The sequence below is a fragment of the Calliphora vicina genome, chromosome 5 (genome assembly GCF_958450345.1).
Source record: "Calliphora vicina chromosome 5, idCalVici1.1, whole genome shotgun sequence".
Classification (NCBI taxonomy): domain Eukaryota; kingdom Metazoa; phylum Arthropoda; class Insecta; order Diptera; family Calliphoridae; genus Calliphora; species Calliphora vicina.
The window spans coordinates 100,492,536-100,513,063 of NC_088784.1; the positions used below are offsets into that span (position 1 = coordinate 100,492,536).

General features: G+C 29.7%; 4 protein-coding genes across 12 annotated transcripts in view; 3 read left to right on the forward strand and 1 right to left on the reverse strand.

Annotated features, from left to right (window-relative positions):
- The first annotated feature begins 437 nt into the window (after positions 1 to 437).
- Positions 438 to 7,097, forward strand: Ugt317A1 (UDP-glycosyltransferase family 317 member A1). Its single transcript, XM_065513337.1, has 4 exons — positions 438 to 755; positions 5,367 to 5,622; positions 5,685 to 6,146; positions 6,217 to 7,097. Exons 1-4 carry the CDS (start codon positions 732 to 734, stop codon positions 7,095 to 7,097), a joined length of 1,623 nt encoding a protein of 540 aa, XP_065369409.1. The 5' UTR covers positions 438 to 731.
- Positions 7,098 to 9,053: 1,956 nt separating this feature from the next.
- LOC135961797 (mitochondrial import receptor subunit TOM7 homolog) lies at positions 9,054 to 9,513 on the forward strand. The gene is made up of 2 exons (XM_065513391.1): positions 9,054 to 9,233; positions 9,330 to 9,513. Exons 1-2 carry the CDS (start codon positions 9,134 to 9,136, stop codon positions 9,392 to 9,394), a joined length of 165 nt encoding a protein of 54 aa, XP_065369463.1. The 5' UTR covers positions 9,054 to 9,133; the 3' UTR covers positions 9,395 to 9,513.
- A 1,095-nt stretch (positions 9,514 to 10,608) lies between these two features.
- LOC135961823 (mitochondrial import receptor subunit TOM7 homolog) lies at positions 10,609 to 11,119 on the forward strand. Its single transcript, XM_065513442.1, has 2 exons — positions 10,609 to 10,782; positions 10,896 to 11,119. The coding sequence occupies exons 1-2, from the start codon at positions 10,683 to 10,685 to the stop codon at positions 10,958 to 10,960; spliced, it is 165 nt and encodes a 54-aa protein (XP_065369514.1). The 5' UTR covers positions 10,609 to 10,682; the 3' UTR covers positions 10,961 to 11,119.
- Positions 11,120 to 14,978: 3,859 nt separating this feature from the next.
- Positions 14,979 to 20,528, reverse strand: part of Strn-Mlck (Stretchin-Mlck) — an 86,072-nt gene continuing 80,522 nt past the window's right edge. For 6 of the 9 annotated variants that reach the window (XM_065514254.1, XM_065514246.1, XM_065514249.1 and 3 more), the window contains 7 exons: positions 19,094 to 19,368; positions 18,795 to 19,018; positions 18,311 to 18,593; positions 17,913 to 18,254; positions 17,570 to 17,852; positions 15,516 to 16,404; positions 14,979 to 15,428 (listed from right to left, as the gene is read on the reverse strand). In XM_065514254.1, the coding sequence (XP_065370326.1) occupies positions 15,199 to 15,428; positions 15,516 to 16,404; positions 17,570 to 17,852; positions 17,913 to 18,254; positions 18,311 to 18,593; positions 18,795 to 19,018; positions 19,094 to 19,368 (2,526 nt within the window). In that variant the 3' untranslated portion in view covers positions 14,979 to 15,198. The remainder of the gene's footprint in view (positions 15,429 to 15,515; positions 16,405 to 17,569; positions 17,853 to 17,912; positions 18,255 to 18,310; positions 18,594 to 18,794; positions 19,019 to 19,093; positions 19,369 to 20,528) is intronic. The other 3 variants (XM_065514247.1, XM_065514251.1, XM_065514250.1) reach the window with 3 other exon arrangements.

Sequence of the window (20,528 nt, forward strand, 5' to 3'; positions counted from 1 at the left end):
TATATCAAATTTAACACCACCTAAGTTTCACATTTAAAAACAATCTTTTAATAAATAATTATCAGTTCTTTTAAGTTGACTTTTCCTAAAATAAACACAAGTCTTCTATTACAAAACCTCAGCATTTTTTAAGACCCAGAGAATAAATGAGACGAATTGTGCGACTTGTACTTGCCATTTAATCCGCACAAACATGATGATCCTCATACATAATTATTCAAACATAAATTCTCTCAGTTCCATAAAATCACAAAGATACTTGCACAATTTTTGTTCTTGTTCGAGCATAATAATTATGTATGTATGCTCCCTGTCCCAATAAACAGTAAAAACAATTGAAATTAAATGAAAACAATTCATTCCAGATGGACTCCACAGCTACTGAAATGATCCGAATTAAATCAGTATAGAATGCGAAACCATAAGAGAAACAAGTCAAACAAACGACAAACAAATTTGTTCTAGAAATAAAGTGAAAAGTACATAGTAATATATACAATAAATTGTGTATATATGAATTAAAAAGATTCTAAAACAATAACAACAATATTTAAATGTATATATTCATTCATTAAAGAAAAATAACAAAAACAATAAAAAGCCGGAAAGCAGATGTGATCTTATACACGAACAAATAATAATTCTTATAAATACAAACAAATTTTAATTTGTATGAAAAATAAAATATTAAAAAGTGCACTCAGCCCCCCAACAACAATTTGAAACACAAAATGCAGCAGCATAAATTTGGTTTGGTACGAACATAAATATTCTGGAAATTTACATACATTATTTTATGTATAAAATACAATAATTAAATTCAAATTAGAAAAGTCTTAAAAGTTTATACAATACAAATCATGATCGTGTTCTTTATTTAATATTTGGTGATAAGAATTTGATTTTAAATTCATATGAACAATACCAAACTTGTACTTGTAGATTGAAATGATGTGTCCCAATCAGTTTGTTTATGTTCCGGTGACACTTTATTATGATGTCAAGGCGCCATAAAAAATTATTTAAGTATCAATGTTATTTCTCACGTTTAATAAACTGTTGTGATTGAAAAATAAAAGAAAAATTTACACTTGAACCCATAAATTTAGCAGGCTTTTAAGAAATAAATTTTGTAAATTCTAATAAAATTTTATATTAAATTTTTTATTTCGATAACTGCATGACAAAAGTTGAAATATTTAAGTATAACCAATGAATTCTAAGGATTTAACAAGGTTGGCTACCAATTCAAAATGGTTAAAAAGTAACGGTAACAATTTTGATTATTATAGTGACCGATTTAGCACTAACGGTATTTTGGCTTATTTCGGTGATGGTATTTTAGGTTTAACGGTAACTGGTGTTATTTGGTTAATTGTATTTTAATGATCACTATAATTCTGGTTTGACTAAAATTACACTATGCTAGACAAAAATATGCTGGGATTATCGTATAGCAATTCTGTTTTATTAGAGTCCATAGATTTTGGCAATACTTATAGTTTCTCTCGATCACTTCGTTTAATTTTATTATCAAATTTTTACTTCAAACTCTAATTGATCGTCAATAAACTATGATGTTTTATGAAAAAGCTGGTTATAGTAACTTTCAAAAACACGTAAGTAAATAAAAATCGATTGAAAAATTAATTTCAATAGCGGTATTCACAATGTAGAGTACTTGGCCTGTCTGTCTGTTGGAATCAACTTTCCGAAGCCCCCAAATAACTTACATACACGATTCGAAATCGAGAATATCGGTCCATAAATGGCTGAGATATAAGGAAAAAACCAGGACTGGATTACAAAGTCATTAATATACACAATACGGATATCTAATGTTTCAAATACCTTTGCAACCATAATAAATTGGACCTACAAATCGGAAAAAATATTTTTTAACCCGAATTTTTTTTTTCAACAAAAGTTTATTTTCGCTAAATATTAAAAAAAAATTTAAAAACAAAAAAACAGTTCGAAAATTTTTTTTTCCGAAAAATAAAAAAAAACAACTTTGGAAGAAAAAATTTTAAATTTTTAAAACTTGGTTTTGGATATTATTACAGACAATTTAAAGAAATTTAGAAAAGAAGCAGTAAAGTAAGGGATTATTTGTGATGTTCATTTTGGAAGACATAACTATTGTTTTTAAGCAATTCATCTGGTTACAGCTTTCCAACAAATTTTAAAAACTTTTGTTGCAATTTTCGAGATGAGCCGAAAGTCATAAGAGTCGTTTTTACTTTTTTTTAATTCAAAGAAAACAAATTTTAGATTTGATTTGATTTTCTGTTGCTATAACCGAAAAATTCTATGTATGCAACCGAATCATTTTTGTAGCGGAATCTGTTTTCTCTGTCTAACCTTGATAAATACTATGGGAACTCTGGACCTTCAATATCAATGCTAAAAAAGTGGTTGAGGTATCTAACCCGAAACAATTGAAAAAAATTCACGATATGGTGTTTGCCGATCAGAGATTGATTCAGGAAGTCATAGACATCTCAAATAGCTCAGTGATTTCAATTTTCAATGATCACTTGGGTATAAGAAAGTTTTCCGCAAGTTTGCTCATAATTGGATACATAAAAGGGAGCACACATGCGCAGTTTTTATGGAAAAATCAAGGCAAATTTATATACCCGGTGTTGTCGATTCTACAATAAGTACAACATTTACAAAAACCATTTACAATTTGTTTTTGTTTATGTGGTTTAAGCCAGTGATGTTCAAAAATAAAAATGAAGATGTATTGGTGAGAGAGCTACCCAGCAAACATAATGTCAAACATTTAAAATAAGAACAAAATAATGAAAGTTTAGATTTAGAATTTTTGTCACATATAACCAATTTATTTAATGAATGTAATTTAAATTTTAAGGAAAAGAAAAAAATATGCATTATACGGCCTAAATTCTATTTAATTTTGTATTTATTTTTGACTTTGTTATTATGTGTTCAATTGCAATTGAAACGCTTGTGTTTGCTATGCTTCGTCCAAAAACAACCAACAACAATGCTTAGTAAATGTCTGAAAAAAATGACGATAGTCCGTCGCATGTGTTTTCATCGAGAGCTAAACGATGAATGAACAAAAGTTTTTAAAAGAGCGTAACAAATGTGTGTAAATTTTTCAAACAATTGTTGTATGGCGTGAACATTACTGGTTTAAGCTGTCAAAGTTTGCCTGTTGTTTTTGTTACTTTTATGTTTGTTAGCATTCGTCGTAACAAAAACAAGATAATTTGACAGCTCAAAGATTTAAACAACATTAATCGGCTGTGCTGTCAACACCACCTGGTATATAAATCCATGAAATTAGCTACGAATTGCTCCCTCATCCATCCTATTCTCTTGTTTTCAAACCTGAAAAATGGCTCGGCGAAGAGAGATTTGACTCCTACTATGAAATCATCTCATAAAAAATACATATTTTTATGACCTCGACACGATCTTTACCATCCCAGCAAAAATTTTGTGAATTTTTGTAATGACAACTAGTTATTTCATGCATTATTTTGTAAAGAGTGGTGGTTACCCAGCACATTATTTTATTTACTAGAATAAGTACTTATTTTTATACAGGTTGGTAATGAACTTTTGCATTTAGCACAGCTATCTAGTGTGTTTGACTGGAAAACGGGAGGTTAGTGGATCGCCACCAGTCAAAGCCATTCATTTTTTTTTCATATCATATTCATTTATATGTTGATTTTAAAACTATTATTAACTTACAATAAAATAACTCGTACATGGAGCAGTGAGTTAGCAGCTTGACTATCAAACACATGCAAATAATGTGACTGTTCGATTCCCACACAAGGCATTTTTTGTGTTTTTTTTAGCTACATATTCTTGTTGTGAATTTACTACTTATTTCTTAACTGATTGTAAGTACATTTGTAAGCTTGACCCATGAATTTTTTAAAAATCTCGAACAAAGGTAAGTAGTGTTTCAGTCAAATAATAAGTAGTTATGCCTTGGCTCCAATATTACTTGCTGGCTTACTAGGGTATTCAATCGGTTAACCGTTAATCGGTTAACCGATTAATTTTGGTCGGTTAACTGTTCGAATAATTCAAAATTGCCGATTTTCAAATAACGAATAAACCGATTAATTTGTGTCGGTTAACCGATTAACCGAAATTTCTTTTTTTTTGCACTTTAACATATATTTTTGGTTTTTAATTTTTCATTTTAATTCAAATACAAATCAAAGTAAAATTTCATATTTTTTCGAACATTCAAGAAATATGTTTAGTGAGTATAATAACTGATACATATATTTAATTTACATGTAATTGTCGGATGAGATCATGATAATAGACGAAACTGGAGACACTACTGAAACGAGTTTTTATCAGAACTTATAGAAATTATTAAAAGTATTTAAAATCTAAAAAGGACTCCTATGGTATAATGGAGGATTTTATATGCTTAGAAAAAACTAAAAAAATAACTGACAAATTGGATATTATTTATCACGTCTTGCTTTCGATTTCTCCAACATCTACAATCAGCGAGAGAGTTTTTTCCAAGTCGAGTTTTATTAAAACTAAAGAAAATTATTTACTTTTTGGTTGAATTGTTGTTTTGTTTTGTTTATTTTTTATGTTTTTGTTCTTTTTATTAATAAAACACTTCAATAAGTACACAAAATTCGTGATTTAGTTTCAGTTTAATATTTAAATAGAAATTATTCGGTTAATCGAATAATTTAAAATTAACCGATTATTAACCGATTAAATCTAAACCCCGATTAATTATTTGCTCGATTAACCGATTAAATCAGAAACCCGATTAATTGAATACCCTATGGCTTACTAAGTAAGTAAAGTTTTTGCTGGGATCCTATTGCACACTTCAAAAAACTTATTTTTTTAATTTCCATAATTTATGTTTTCGTTAAATCCCAAGGTTGGCTACCTAAGCCACCGTTACCCATAAAATACCCTTTCAGACTTATTACCGTTACATCGTTACCTCTAAACTACAATTACCGTTATTCTATAAATAATTTTAAAATGTGAAAATACTAAGTTTTTGCTTTTCACAGTTTTATAATAGCGAACGAAAAAAATATGCTGATATTTTCATATAGCACTTCAAGAGTACGGAAATAGTTTTTAATGATAAAGGCGGCAGATTTTTTATTTGGAAATTATGTTTCCGCAAAACTATTGCTGGTCACCTTATAAAATAGCAGTGAATCTTAATGGTGGTCTGAAATTGCTTTGAAAAACATTCAATATTAAAAAGAAAAAAATTATAATAATTTTGTTCATAAAATTATTCGAATTTTTCGAATCGAATTTACTATCCCTTAAACAAGTTAACTAATACATAATATATCCAACTATTCCAGATACTAAATCCACACATTCACTTGCTAAAATGGTTGGTCATAGCCATTTGTTTAATGGGCACGGCAAATGGCGCAAAAATACTGGGCATATTTCCACATGCCAGTGAAAGTCATTTCGTGGTTATGAGAACATTTATGATGGAATTAGCCAAAAAAGAGCACAATATTACCCTGTATAGTAGTCATCGTTTAGATGACCATTTAGACAATCTAAAAGAAAACATAATAGAACCAGAATTTCAATTCTGGAAAGAAGGTAAGAAAAAAAATATTAGTAATTAAAGTAAATTTTGCGATCAGTATTCTCTTGATATTTAGTACAAAAACAGGCGGGTGTCAAGGATTTACAAGCGCTTAGCACAATCAATGATGATAAACTGAATACATATTTAGCGGCAGCTGGTCACTCACTAATGGATTACTTTTTAACTAACAGCCAAATGCAGGAACTATTGAAAACACCAACCGATGACTTTGATTATGATATGATCATTGTGGATCTGTTCTATTCGGAAGCTTTATTGGCTCTTGGATATTATTTCAGTGTCCCAGTTATTGGTGTAGTAAATACTGACTTTGCCAACTATATGGAACAAGTACAAGATACGATGGTACCTTCGGCTTGTTTACCATATGATTTGAAAAATTATGATAAAAATTTGGGTTATTGGCAAAGATTGGCTAATATAAAAACATGTCTAGCCCGTAGACAAAGTTTTGTTAATGATCATTATGGTAAGCAGGAAAAAGTTATTAAAAAACACTTCAAACAGTTAAAGGGTAAGTTGGTAAGATGGAGAATATTTCGAAAACAATTGTTAACATCATTATTCTTATTTAAATTTTAAAGGAACGATTCCCACAATAATGGAACTGCAGGAAAATTTAGCATTATTGTTAGTCAACAACTATTATCCGCTAGCTACTCCAAAGCCTCTACTTCCCAACATAATACCAGTAGGTGGTTTGCATATTAGAGCTCCTAAAGAATTGCCTTGGCATATCAGACGTTTCCTGGACGAAGCTCGCTCTGGAGCCATTTATATGCACCTGGGAGATGAAAAACTTTGTGCTGATATACCCAAAGAAAAACTCAATGTACTTTTCCATATTTTGGGTAAACGACAAGAACGCATTTTATGGACTTGTCATGATGTTCAGAAATTGGAAGGTCTTCCGAAAAATATGATGATCCAACATTTAGTACCTCAAACTGATATTCTAGCTCATCCCCATATACGATTATTTATAATGAATGGCGACATCATGGGTTTACAGGAAAGCATCGTCCGACATGTACCTTTGCTTGGTATGCCATTGTTTAAAAATGAATTGGAAAACATTAGGCTAGCGGAAAAATTGCAAATTGGTGTGCGTGTAGATTATAGTAATCTTACAGAAACTTCCTTGAACTGGGCTTTGGATACTGTCTTACACAAGGACTTTTATGTTCTCAACATAAGAGATATTTCGAAAGTTTTTCGCGATAGACCTTTAGGTGGTTTGGCCAATGCCATCTTTTGGTTGGACTATATTGATCGCTATGGCAATGGGCCCTTGAAAACTCAAGGTCTTGGAATGCCTTTAAATCAATTGCATTTATCGGACTTAAGTTTTTATAATTATCTCATGTCATTTGTAGTTCTATTTGTTTTGATTGGTTTCTACTTCTTGGGTGTGTTTGTGTGGAAGAAAAGACAAACTGAAAAAATGTTTTCTAAACTTAATTAGTTATAAGATTTTTTTTTACTAAAATAAACTACTAATTAATATGATTTTTAGATTTGAAAAAAATATTTTTTTTAAATGTTTTTATATTTTTATAAAAACTTATTTAGGGTGAAAAAAAACACGTTTTTTTAAAAAAAAAAATTAAGCGAAAAGTAATGCTACAAAATATTCTGTAAATTTTCAAACTACAAAGGATATTTAGTTCTGCAAATAGGTTTATTATTTAACCGGACATTGTTTGCAAAATATATTTTTTTTTTTTATGAATTGTCAAGTGATCTTGACTTACATTTACGAATAATAAAGGATAAATATTGTAGAAATATAACTAGCTCACTTTGCGTCTCTTAAAATGCTTTTCATTTAATTTGCGACTCCAGAAAGTATAGATATACCGATAAATTGGTTGAAATTATCTTTCCGTAATTCCCAAATATCTCACCTACCCGTAATGAGATATACGTTCGAGAATTTTTGTATTGAAAATCAGCAAAATCGGTTCATAAATGGCTGATATATAGCAAAAAAACAAGATTTTTGGAAATATGTCGAATTCTAAGTTATATTGCCAATATGTGGATCCACTTAAATAAATTTTTTTCCCACAACAATTTTTGGTTGAGGTTGCATAAGCTTCGTCCCTGCCAAATGCACCGCTCTAACTTTATGGACGCCGAATAAAAATGAGATATAAAGCATAGCAAATTATTAACTCATTTGGACCCATTGTCGGATTTTCAATTTTTATCCGAAGTTTATAGATTTAATTTAAGACATCATATTACCGCATAACTTGTAAAATATTAGTTTTATTGGTAGTCGAAAAACGTCTTCGCATAAAATAATTTTCTTGATAGGCGGAATTGTTTGAAACTTTGTGGTATGTCGAACACCTACTTCACATAGGAAGAATTTTGAACTCTGTGATATTTCGAACATATTTTTCTTTAATGACCCATAACTCGGATTTGTGAAAGTAGATGTGACCCAATGTGGATAAAACTATTCCAAAAAAAAGAAACAGAGCTATAATGGCTGTCCCGAATATTAATACACTTAACAAAATGTAAAAAAAAAAAATGTCTTAATTTATTAGTAAAAAAATGTATGTCCAAAACAAATTTCTAAAAATTCGTTTTAAATTTTTTTTCCAAAAAAAAAATTCGGCTAAAAAATATTTTTCCCGATTTTTACCCATTATAGGTCCGACTTACTATGACGCTATATATGTACGTCGTTCCAAAAATAGCATTTTTTTAAAAAAAATTGTTTTTGAAAAAAAAATTCGGCTAAAAAATATTTTTCCCGATTTTTACCCATTATAGGTCCGACTTACTATGACGCTATATATGTACGTCGTTCCAAAGGTTCGAAATTGTCCTGGTTTTTTTTCAGATTCAGAATATACATACATATATACTTTGTGGGGTGGCAAATAAAAATACGGACAAACTTGCCACTCATGGTGAAGGGTATTAATCTGACATATTTTAAGTAAACAGAAATTGTTCCCAAAATTATCGGGATAAAAACACAAAATTTTGAATTTTGGCCATATTGGGTTTTTATCTCATATAAAAGTACCAAATCGGATAAAAACAACAAAAATACAAAATATATCCAAACTATGGACAAAAACAAACTATACTTTTTTAAAAAAGTCAAACAATCGATTAGGCACAATATTTATTTTAAAATTAATATTTGTACCTACTAAGATTTTTTAAAATGAAGATATATTTTAATGCTAACATCAAGTTGATTTGTTATTGTTAATGGAAATCACTGATATATATCATCTGTGACGGAAATGATTTATAACTAATATTAATATTCTACCACATTATTTTAAAATTAAACTGACGGTTTTTTTTACATTCATCTGGCAACTTAAACAAATCAAACAAACTGCATCTAACTTCACTACAATAAAGAAACAGCTGACTTTTTATCTCTCTTGTTCTTCCACATTTTTTTCAATTTTTGACCAGGTTGATTTTTACTAAAGTTTTTCGATTTTTTCAATAAAACTAAACATGGCCATGTCTCCTGAAGTTCAAGAACGTTTAGAAATCGTATACGATATTGCCAAGACTACCTTCCACTGGGGTTTCGTACCAATGGTCTTGTATTTGGGTAAGTAGCAAATTGTAAACACAGACAGCATGTCATGTTACATATTAAAGGGTAAAATGTGTAAAATAATTGTTCCTTATTTTCTATATTAAAAAGGTTTCAAGAAAGGAGCTGAACACGGTATGCCACCATTGTCGTTGATGAGTTTATTGTGGCAATAAATATTTACTATGTAAGAAGCTGCCATTAATTATTAAAAATATGTAAATTTTATATTAATTGTTTTTGTTTAAGTCTGTTTATTATAATATACTACAATATGCAAAAATAGTTAAACAAATATTAATTGTATTGATGATTTTAATGTGGAAATTTATATAAGGTAAAATTGCATTAAACAACTTTTCGTCCTTAACAAATAGATGTAAGCGAAAGTTAAAGATCAGCGGACGGTAAAGTTGATATTTTATCTCTGAATCAAATCTCACCATAACTATCGGAACATCTTTGGAACATTTGGAGGTATAAATCAAGATCAGCGAAGCAGCTTGCATTTTTATATTTTTTTTGATGTTGATAGCTCTCATAATTAGAAGCACAAAAACGTTAATATTTTAGCCTGCTCTCTCTTAGTTTAAGAGTTATAGGAATTTAAAGTCAATAGGTACATATAATAGTACATTTCTCATATATTTGGAAAACAAACTGATCGTTATGGGTATCATTGAATAGTGCTTCACTATACCTTTAATATGATATATAATATGGTACAGTTTATTAATATTGTGAACCAAAAATTCCTTTTTAAATTTATATGACAGTACTTCAGAAAATTTTGATATACAGAAAAAGTGATTTTAGCGAAGCCGGTGTTCGATACACCCCAGAGTTAAAAGTCCCTTCACCCGGCCGAAGACCGACTATACAGAAAATGTGAATATTAACAGCAAAAAAATTATGAAAATATAAACTGTTACGGAGATCTTGATTTGTTCCCGTTTCCGGTTAAATGCTATGACAGAGTGCGACCCACTAAAGGAGTTCGCTATGGGAGCATTTTTCCCGGTATTGACCATAGCTATCTAACAAACTTGTTGTGAACAATCATTAGACTTGGGTAGTTCATTAAAGAATTAGTTGAATTGAACGATTCAATTAAACTAAATCAAATCGTTCGCTCACTAAAATAATCCATATGTTTTTCCAGCTTATTTTTATACGAGTTCTGACAGAGTGTCGAAGAAATGACCGGGGGTCATTGAATTTAACTATTAACAAAAAATATAAATCATTGATTCTTTGCTATAAAGCACAAGTCTATAGATTACTGTGCAGTTTTCAAACACTGCTTTCTGAAAATTTTTCTGGTAGCACAGTTTTTATGCAGACAACTTCATGTTAATAAACAAACAGCTGTCAATATTAGCTTTTATTGTGTGAAAATAACACAAATTTTTAATGAAATTTAATAGTTACGAAATATTTTCAATTTATTAATTAAATTTCATTATGGCCATGTCACCTGGTGTAAAGGAACGTTTAGAAGTTGTTTACGATATTGTCAAGACCACTTTTCATTGGGGTTTCTTACCAATGGTCCTGTATTTGGGTGAGTAAAGTAATGGTTTTTCAAATCAATGCACTTGGTACATTTCTGAACGGTGTTATGTATTCATTTTAATGAATTTCTTATTGATGAACTTTTGTTTTTCTTTATTTAAGGTTTCAAAAAAGGCGCTGAACCTGGCATGCCACCATTATCATTGATGAGTTTATTGTGGCAGTAAATATATATGGGGACTTTAGTTATTTAGATAATTTTAAAATGGGGGTCTGACACAACAATTTCCATACTAATGCGGAAAGTTGTTTAGCATTTGTTTTGCTTAATGCAAGGTTTAAATTAATAAATAAAATGTTATTTTTCAAATACATTTAAACAAGTAGATATGTTTTGCATTTTATTCAAGTTGGTATAGAAATTCAAAACTCTAGATTGGTTATTTTTATATATTTTAAACTTTTTAAAAATAGAAGTATACTTTTTTCTTGCACTTACCATTTAAAATCCAATTGAAGTATAAACTAGGACATTCTTGATTTTCTTATTAGATTATTTGAAGCGAAGCACTTTTTTTAATTTGTGAAAATTTTTCTTAGACAAAATACGAGCCTAAATGAATTGGAATTTAAAAACAAACTTTACATTTGGTTGGTCTTGAGTGCTGTCAAGTTACAATAGAAAATATAGACAAAAGACAAATTCCAGCTTGTTTTGCTGATTTAGCATTTAATAATAACAAAACTTTGGACTTATTGTTTCTGTTGGGACATGAAAATGTACTGTACATACCTATACATTTTTGGAAATTAAATTGAAAACTTTACTAAATTCAAGGAAGCAATTAAAACTTACTTAGGATACATTTACCACTGACGGCATAGAAGAAAAGTTTTATTAAAAAAATTGTTGCACTTTTGCTACTGAAAAGGAAATATCTTTCTGTAGTTAAAGTTTAATGTGCTGGTTTTCTAACCAACCGAGTGATTTGAGTGGTAATTTTACGTGTATTTTGTTTTTGTTACAATAACAAAACACATGTTAAATTTCCACTCAAAGTACTCGTTCGCTATAGAAAAACAGCACATAAGTTGTATTTTTAAGATTTTAGAATTAATAAACAGATCACCTGTTAAATTGAATACCTTAAAGGAAGTTTGGCAATTGGAAGGATATGTTGCCGGCCGATGGAAGTTGGCGCCTTTTTGCCGGACAAGTAAAATATTTCGTAATTGGTTCGCTAGAGATATTTCTACTTTATTGTACAACAAAATTTGCTAAACTATTGCTATGAATTTATTTTCTTCGATTTATTTTCCCCAAACTAAATTCAATTCATTGTGCACTTATTTTAATTATACAAAGTGATGGCCTTTTGGCAACAAGTTTGCCGGCTCTTTTTATTGCATTTACATATTTATTTTTATGTATTGACATTTCATCACTTTTATTAATACATTTTTACAATAATTGCTATGCTTTTAGAGATATGTTTAATAAATAATTTATTAATAACACAACATAAATTTCTTCATAAATTTATGCATTTCCTTTTACACAATCACACACGAACGCCCGTAATTGCAACAATTATTTTCCACAAATTTCTAATTCATAGGTATAACATTTTTCATTAAAACTTTTATTCTTTTTCTCAAATTTAACATGTTGCACAAACTTCCTCAACTTATTTTGTTTGATTTTAAAGTTTTACAAAACATTTTCACTAAAAAATGCTAAATCACCCACTTGTTGCAATTTTTCGCTTTACATTTACCGGATACAACAACAACAAAACTAAAGAGATCTTTGGGAAAATAGCAGGGATGTTGAATAGAAAGAAAAGAGATGTAAAAACAGTGATGCTAAAAATAAATACGAAATTGCACATATTGGTCGTCTAGATGGAGCTGTAAGACGTTTCCGTAACAGGGAAACGGATACAAACGATTTGAGTATTTGTTATAACAGGGTTGTTATGGCAAATAATATTAATGTTGGTGGCTGTATAGATGGCGTGGTTGTAGATTTTTTAATAAAACAGTGTTGTTATATGAGACTATATTACTTTGAAACAACACAATAGATGGCATTAACAATTTTATTTAAAAAGGAAACCGGAAATACCTATTCTCTGCAGTTATGGAGTTTAACTCTGTAATCTATTTAAAAAAGAAATATGTACTCGAAATTTTAACTTCTCTGGATTAACAAAAATATTTTTTTTAAAAGTTGGTAAATAAAAACATATACATTAGAGTGACAATCAGTTGTATGGAAAAAATTTTTGTTAAAATTTTGAAGAGTGCCGGGTGGAATATTAGCTATGTTCAGTAACTAAAAGTTGTTACTAGTTAGTAACAATTGTTACTGGAAAAGCGTTCATTAACTCAAAAACTTGCAAGTAGAGAAAAAATCAAGAGCGTATAAATTTTAGAGAGTGTTCTCTCGTTGCAAACTATTACAAGTTATATTTTGAATTCGTAATAGTTAGCAGCTTATATTTTATATTTTATGTTATTGTTTATTTATTTAAAATTTTATTTTTGTGGTGAAAAAATGCCAAAACAAAAGAATTTTCAATAAAATTAAAGAAAATGTGAGTATTTATACATTTTAAAAGGAATAAAATAAGAAAATTGTGTGTATAAAACAATTGTTACTGGAAAATCGTTCATTTACTTTTTACTATTTTTGAGAATTTAAGAGAGTAATTTTGTAAATTTTGATTTTATTCTCTCGTTGCAAGTATTTACTGGGAAAGTAAATGAACAGACCTATTGTGACACTAGACCTAATAGTTAAATTCTGAAAATTTGAGCCAAATCGGACAACGATTTCTGGACGCGCATCGAGGTCAAAGTTCAGATATATATAAAATTTTACTATTTATATGGAATAAATAGGTGAAACTCGTTAACTATCTGCATTGTTTTCTAGAAATATGAAGATTTATTTATATTAATGAATATCATATTAAAAATAAAAATTTGGAAATTAACCCTGTATCTGCTTTGGTTCAAAATGACCCAAAAACTGTATTATCGCCAAAATTAGAGAAAAATGCAAATTTTTCAGTTTTTGAAAAAATTTTGCTACTAAATAAATTGAATGCAAAAGAATCGAAATAGGTACGTAATTATCGTTGTAATGAGATATAAATGACAAAATTTGGTTAAAAAATGTTAAAGTTATTACAAATTCGCCAGACCATTAACGTGTTTCAGGCCAATTGAACAAAAAAATTAGGAAAAATTAAGATATTTCGAGAAAAATTAAAATAAAAGCTCATTTTTACTTAAAATATGTCCATATTTACTTGTATATGAGTTTTTGTCTTCGTAGGATACCGTTAACCTATTCGCAAATATGACGAAAAGGATCAAAATTTTTTAACGTCAGTTTCAGAACTCCATTTTCAAATTTTTCAAAATTTTATTAAACAAATTTCAGAATTTTTCGATCATCACATTGGCATTTATTGAGATCAAAATAGGGAATAAAAATATCAAAAAATTATGTCAATACTTCTTACAGTTTTTCCGTACCTGCGATTTAAATTTTGCGATTTTCAAGAAAAACTAATTTTTTGCCCAATTTCCTTACTGTTATAAATTTTAAGTAAAACTTTTTCATAATATTATAGTCCTTATAATTTTAAATATGCTCTGAAAGTTTTACTAAAATCGGAAAACGATAACCTTTGAATCGTGAAGTTCAAAGGTCAAATTTTTCAATATTTGGAATTTCTAATGAAAAGATAGTGAAATGTTAAAAAAAAATCGGCTGTCAGTCAAATATACAGTGCCACAGAACCTTAAAGCAATTAACATACGAAATATTTTTATTTCTATAGTAATTTTAATTAAATATAATATAAAATCGTTAATTCGTCTCTATTTCTTCTATGAGTAAAGTTTTCTTTAAGAAATATTCACCTTTCAATTATAATATAATCCAAATGGAAAATAAATATTATCCAAGCATAATTTGCGAAGATCAATAAATGTGTATGTGAAGCTATAAAATCTTTGGGTAACAAAATCTATTATATATTGATATTGAAACGAAAAGTAAGATGTCCGATCCATAGTCATGATGTATTAAACTGATAATCTGCAAACTATTTTGGTTTAATTTATTTATAGCGGGTGTAGTAGTATTTCCCCGTTTAAATTTACTACCGCAATAAATGGATTAATGGTACAAATATGTAAAGAAATAAATAAAATCAGTCATTCATATAGTATTAGAAGGTTGGTTTTACAACTTATATTCGAGAATTTTATTCTGGGTAGCAATTTTTTGTTGGTTTGTGTTTAATAAAATAATATTCATTTTTTTAAACAACTACAAATTATAACGATTAACAATTTTCCTTTTGTTGGATGTGGACTTAATAATAACAAATTTCTTAAATACACTATTTATATTTATATATATTTATAATAAAAAATTATTAATTTACGGTGATAGAATTTGTTTTCGATTGGGTGATGGAGATTTTTGCGTTCTTCTAGCCTCGGTACAAACAGTTTGTTGTTGAGCCAAACGATCGGTTACTTCACGCACGCGATCGCTTAACCGGAACGTAGAACACGCATTGGTCTTGCGTATGGGTATGGGAGAGTTGGGCAACGAAGTTGAGTGTTGGGTATGAAGGCTGGATGAGGACGATGTAAGTGAGCTCGCTGCTATATAAATGGAAAATTTAAATTAGTTTTATCATTAATAATTCTGCTTTAAAAATAAATAATAATTAAAAAAAAAAACTCAATTACTTTGGTTAGGGCAAGCTTCAGTAACAACTTTGCGTTTTAGTTTTAAAACATCCATGCAATCCTTGCTTTTTGCAAATGACGAAGTTGTTATGCTACTAGTAGTACTACTCACTTGACTCTGCATACTTGAAAACTTATTTTTCAACATGCTTACTTTGCCCGGCTGTTCAAGGTATATGGATTTGGTCACTGCTGGTTTCAGTTGTTTATCCTTCTGTAAACTATTCTCCAGCGATTTTTTGCGCATTTGTATGGTATTTGTAAAATCTGAACGCATAATGGGTGATGTGGAGGGATTTAAATCTTTATTAAGTACATCTAGTTCTTCAACCACTTGTATCGTTTTCTCTTCCGTATTAACAATGTTCAAGGTTTTCAATTCATTTTGATTGTCATCGAGCTGTGGACTCTTCTCGTTGGGTACTACCAATTCCAATTTTACTTCTTCTATATTACTGTCAGCCTGGTGGGCAATCTCTTCCAGCTTTAGTTTAAGCAAATCATGTGGCACGGACAATGACAAATCATCATTGGCCGCATGATCCACACTATCTTTATTGGCCGTACATTGACATTGTATCGATCCGGAAGCACTACAATTTGAACATTCGCTATAACCGGAATCACTGCGTTCGCTGCACTGAGATTTATTCAAGACTGTGGGATTTTTTCGTTTAATCTCTGAACTGGGCAATTCTATGCTAAAATCATCGTCTTCTTCGTGCAGTGAACCCATTTGAACAGATATATTGGGATTGAAAATAGTAACACCCGATACGGATGGACGTGGACTATTTGGCACGGAACCGGCATTGGAAGCAACTGAATTACGTCGTGAAGCAGATAATGTAGCCATGCGACCTAAAGCTCTTATAGCATTACCAGTTTTCTAAACGTTTTATTTATTTAAGCAAGCAACAAAACAGAAAAACAAACATAGTAATAAATTAAGCAAAAGCATAAATTAGGAATAAGGTTTAAGCCAATATGTAAACTGATTCAAAATTAACTAAACTGTTGGTGAGAAGAACTACTCATTAAATATAATTTAATTTAAATTTCCCTCCATTTAATTAGTCAAAATTTGGATTAAAGTAATTACATGAAAAATAAAAAGAGATTTTTTAAATTGGCGGCCTGTCGCTAGTGAGAGATATGCTAATAATATTGGGACGAAATGAAAAATTTATTTTTGAATCTTTACTCTTCTGAATTTGATAGTATTTGGTATAAATGTTTTCCATGACCATACAACTGTTAATAACATTTGAACTGTTAGACATATTTTATCATTTTAGATTTTTTCAGACATCCGTTTCTCATCAAAACAGGCTTTAGCATAGAAATTTTTGCTTAAACAAAGAATATCTTAAATTATCCAAAGATTTTCCTTAAATATATATCTTTATTGTCCTTTGTTGAAGGACAATATTTTGGTCCAATATCCTGTATGCAAAATATAAGGATTTTTAGGAAAATATATTGAAGCTTGGAGTTTTTTGCGGTTAAAAAGTTTTATAAAATTGAAATTTACCGATTTTACATAATTTTTATACAAAATTTTAAATCTGAATCTCGATAGAAGCAAACAAATTTAAAATTTGTCAATAACTTCAAATTGGGTATGACTACAAACAAGGCGTATTAACAAGGTGAGTGCATAAAATCAGCTGTTTCTTAATTCGCAGTGGTTTTATGTACACTATATGTCAAACTTTGTTTATGTTTACATTTGTTATTGTAAATAACATAGTAATATTTTAATTCGCCTTGATTTTGACATTTACCGTACATTTTAACAAAAACAAATTGCCTGTTGTTTTTGCATTGTTGTATTTGTTGCCGGGACGCACTCACCTTGTTAATACGCCTTGACTACAAATAAGGTTCGATGCCTTGTCGAATATTTCATTTTCCTGCCACATAAAGTACTGACAATATTGCAAAACAAATTTGAATAGTAAATAGTTAATAAAACAAAATAAATACAAGCAAACAAACGACAACAACTCAAAAACAAAACTATTAGTAAATCTGAACAAGTTTTTACTTACTTGCCACTTGCGTCGTATGATAAACTTCTTAAGTTTATCAGTGCATATTTTCTTATTGCTCAAATTTTCATCATCATGACCTTGTTTCAACCATGGCGATTCTAAACATTGTTCAGCTGTCCAGCGATCTTCTTTACGATGGACTAATAAATTCGAAATAAAGTCTTTAGCCTGTTGTGATACACAATCAAAAGCATCATCATCAAAATCAAATTCAGCTCGGGTAATATTCGAAAAGGTTTCGACGTCACTATCACCCATAAAAGGTGAAAGGCCGGATAAACTATAAACAAATTAAATATGAAAAATTACTGTCCAAAGAATATATCAAACAAATACTTACAGTACATAACATATAACACCCACACTCCACATATCTGATTGAAAACCTATGGGCTCATAGCTGATAATTTCCGGTGGTATAAATTCGGGTGTACCAAACAGAACTCTCACGGGTGAACCGGTATTCAGGCGTTGAGCCAGACCAAAATCAATAATTTTGATTTGATGGCAGGTGCGAGTCTTGCACATAATATTTTCGGGTTTAAGATCCAAATGTACTATTGACTGGCTGTGCATGTAGGCCACACCTTCACACACTTGGCGTACGAATAATACACAATCACGTTCGGTTAAAGTGAAATCATCGGCCACTACGCGTTCAAATAGTTCTCCACCGGTAATGCTGGAAATTTCAATTGTAAGTGCTCTAATATTAAAATATATTTTACAAATACTTACAATTCCATAACCATTACTATTTCACGAGAACTTTCAAACGAAGCTGCCAATTGCAACAGTTTGGGATGTTTTAATGATTTCATTATTGAAATTTCTTCTTGAACTTTGACACGATCACGCGATTTAATACATTTTATTATTTTAGCTGCACATATGCGTTTGGGTTCTTCTTTCTCTTGCACCTTGTAGACTACGCCAAAACGACCTTTGCCCAATTCCTCTAAAACTTCAAAACGACTTTTAAAGTCGCCGCCGGCTTTTATAGAAATCGATTTATGGAAATCTAAATTAAAAGATAGTAAAAATATTGTTTAAAATATTCAGTATAGTCTTAAATTTGTAATATGACTTTTAAACTTCATAGTTTTTCTAGCGGAAAGTAGACCAAAACATGTATTTAATATTAATCTTAAAGTACACTTTAGTGAAGGGTAGTACTCTTGCTTGTTTTTATTTAAACATTTATTTCACCAACATTTCTCACCTTCGTTTAAGTCTTCAATTTCTTCGGTGACATGAACACGATCGCTTGGCAAACTCGGCTCACTACGACCATGTACATTTTCAGCACGAACACGAAATCTATAAGTACACAATGGTTTAAGATCCTTAACGGTATAGGCCAAAGAATCGACAACGGATGCAATTTCTAGCCAAGCTGCTACATTTTCATTGCTGTCGGCTGACAATAATTCTTGCATTTCAATGCTGCAAAATATGAAAAAAAAAATATTTATTATATTAAAACTTAAAACATGTTACAATAAAAAATATAATACTTACATAAATCCGGTTATCATACAACCACCATCGTAGGGTGGACCACACCAAGCTATAGAAACACGATCGGGTCCTTGAGAAATACTTGGTTTACCACTTGGCGGTTCCGGTGGCCCTTCTACGGCCACTGAAGCTACGGCTACATCTGTACCAAATTCATTCATTATTTCCACAGTATATTTACCACTGTCATCGGTTACTATATCTGAGATCTGTAGGACGGATTTGCGTGTTGATGTATTTATTATAATATTCGAAGTTTCAACAATTGGACGGCTCTAAAATATGTATACAACAAAAAAACATTTGTTAACTCTTAATAGTAATATTATTTATCTCTATAGATAGATGAGTTTTGCTTAAAATGTTTGCAAAAGCAAATGTTTTCCAATGAACACAATAATCAACAAAGTTTTTGTGGTTTTATAAAAAAAATATATGGAGACAAAAAAACAAAAACAACTATTACGTTGCTTTACCGCAACCTCTGATCGTGACACGATGTTACGTTCCAAATAGGCAACGAATTGGAAGTACACACATATTCTAATTGAATCGTGCAAATAGTAGTAAACAAATAACTTTGTTTTCTTTTATTTTATTTGTTAAACTATTAAAACAGTTTAATAATTTAAGACATATTTTTGTGAACAAAATACAAAAGTGAGAGTGAAAATCCAAAGTTCGCTATTAAAATTCTAACTCATGAGATGAATTAGTTAAAAAATATTAATTTTTTATTTAGTTTAAATTGTGTTCTCTCCAGAGATCGAAAATAACTCGTCCGTATACCAAAAAACCCAAATTGTGATTTATATTTTTGTGATAAAAATAAATCACTGAAAATAACAGTTATAAAATGATTTTTATTTAAATGGTTTGGTATGACCTTTATTCGTTTTTGTGGTTTTTTAATGGTTTGGTGTGAGACAAACAATTCATTTATTCTTGTTCTTAACAACTGTTACTTTCTCTTTTATTTACATACAATAACATATTATTAGTAATTTTTGACAAATTATGGAAATAATATGATAAGTATGAAGTAATGAAGTCTGAGTAACAGAAATGAGAATTTTTTTTTAATTTGTTATTAATCATTTGATAAATTTTATATATTTAATCGTTGATTTGCATCAAATGCATTTTTGCGATTTATTTTTCATGTTCGCAAATAAATGCTACAAGCTGACCTTTACGAAAAAAATAAATTATAAATCACTCATCCAGATTATTTGTGTTTGTTTCTTTTCTGTTTCTCTCAACCCCAAACCTAAAATGTTCTCGAATAAATCACTCTCTCAGTGATATATCACAAAAAATTATTTTTAAATGGCTACGAATGAGAATTTACCATTAAAAAGAAAGTGAACCCGTTATTTTCTGTCTCTGGTTCTCTCTCTTTTTGTACGATTTAGGCCCGGTTTTCTACAATGAC

Excerpts from the sequence above, each read along its gene's own strand:
- Ugt317A1 (XM_065513337.1), top strand. The coding sequence starts at position 732 with ATGCAGCAGCATAAATTTGGTTTG. Across the intron at positions 756-5,366 it reads AGCAGCATAAATTTGGTTTG|ATACTAAATCCACACATTCA; the intron begins GTACGAACATAA and ends CAACTATTCCAG. Across the intron at positions 5,623-5,684 it reads ATTTCAATTCTGGAAAGAAG|TACAAAAACAGGCGGGTGTC; the intron begins GTAAGAAAAAAA and ends CTTGATATTTAG.
- LOC135961797 (XM_065513391.1), top strand. The coding sequence starts at position 9,134 with ATGGCCATGTCTCCTGAAGTTCAAGAACGTTTAGAAATCGTATACGAT. Across the intron at positions 9,234-9,329 it reads ACCAATGGTCTTGTATTTGG|GTTTCAAGAAAGGAGCTGAA; the intron begins GTAAGTAGCAAA and ends TATATTAAAAAG.
- LOC135961823 (XM_065513442.1), top strand. The coding sequence starts at position 10,683 with ATGGCCATGTCACCTGGTGTAAAGGAACGTTTAGAAGTTGTTTACGAT. Across the intron at positions 10,783-10,895 it reads ACCAATGGTCCTGTATTTGG|GTTTCAAAAAAGGCGCTGAA; the intron begins GTGAGTAAAGTA and ends TCTTTATTTAAG.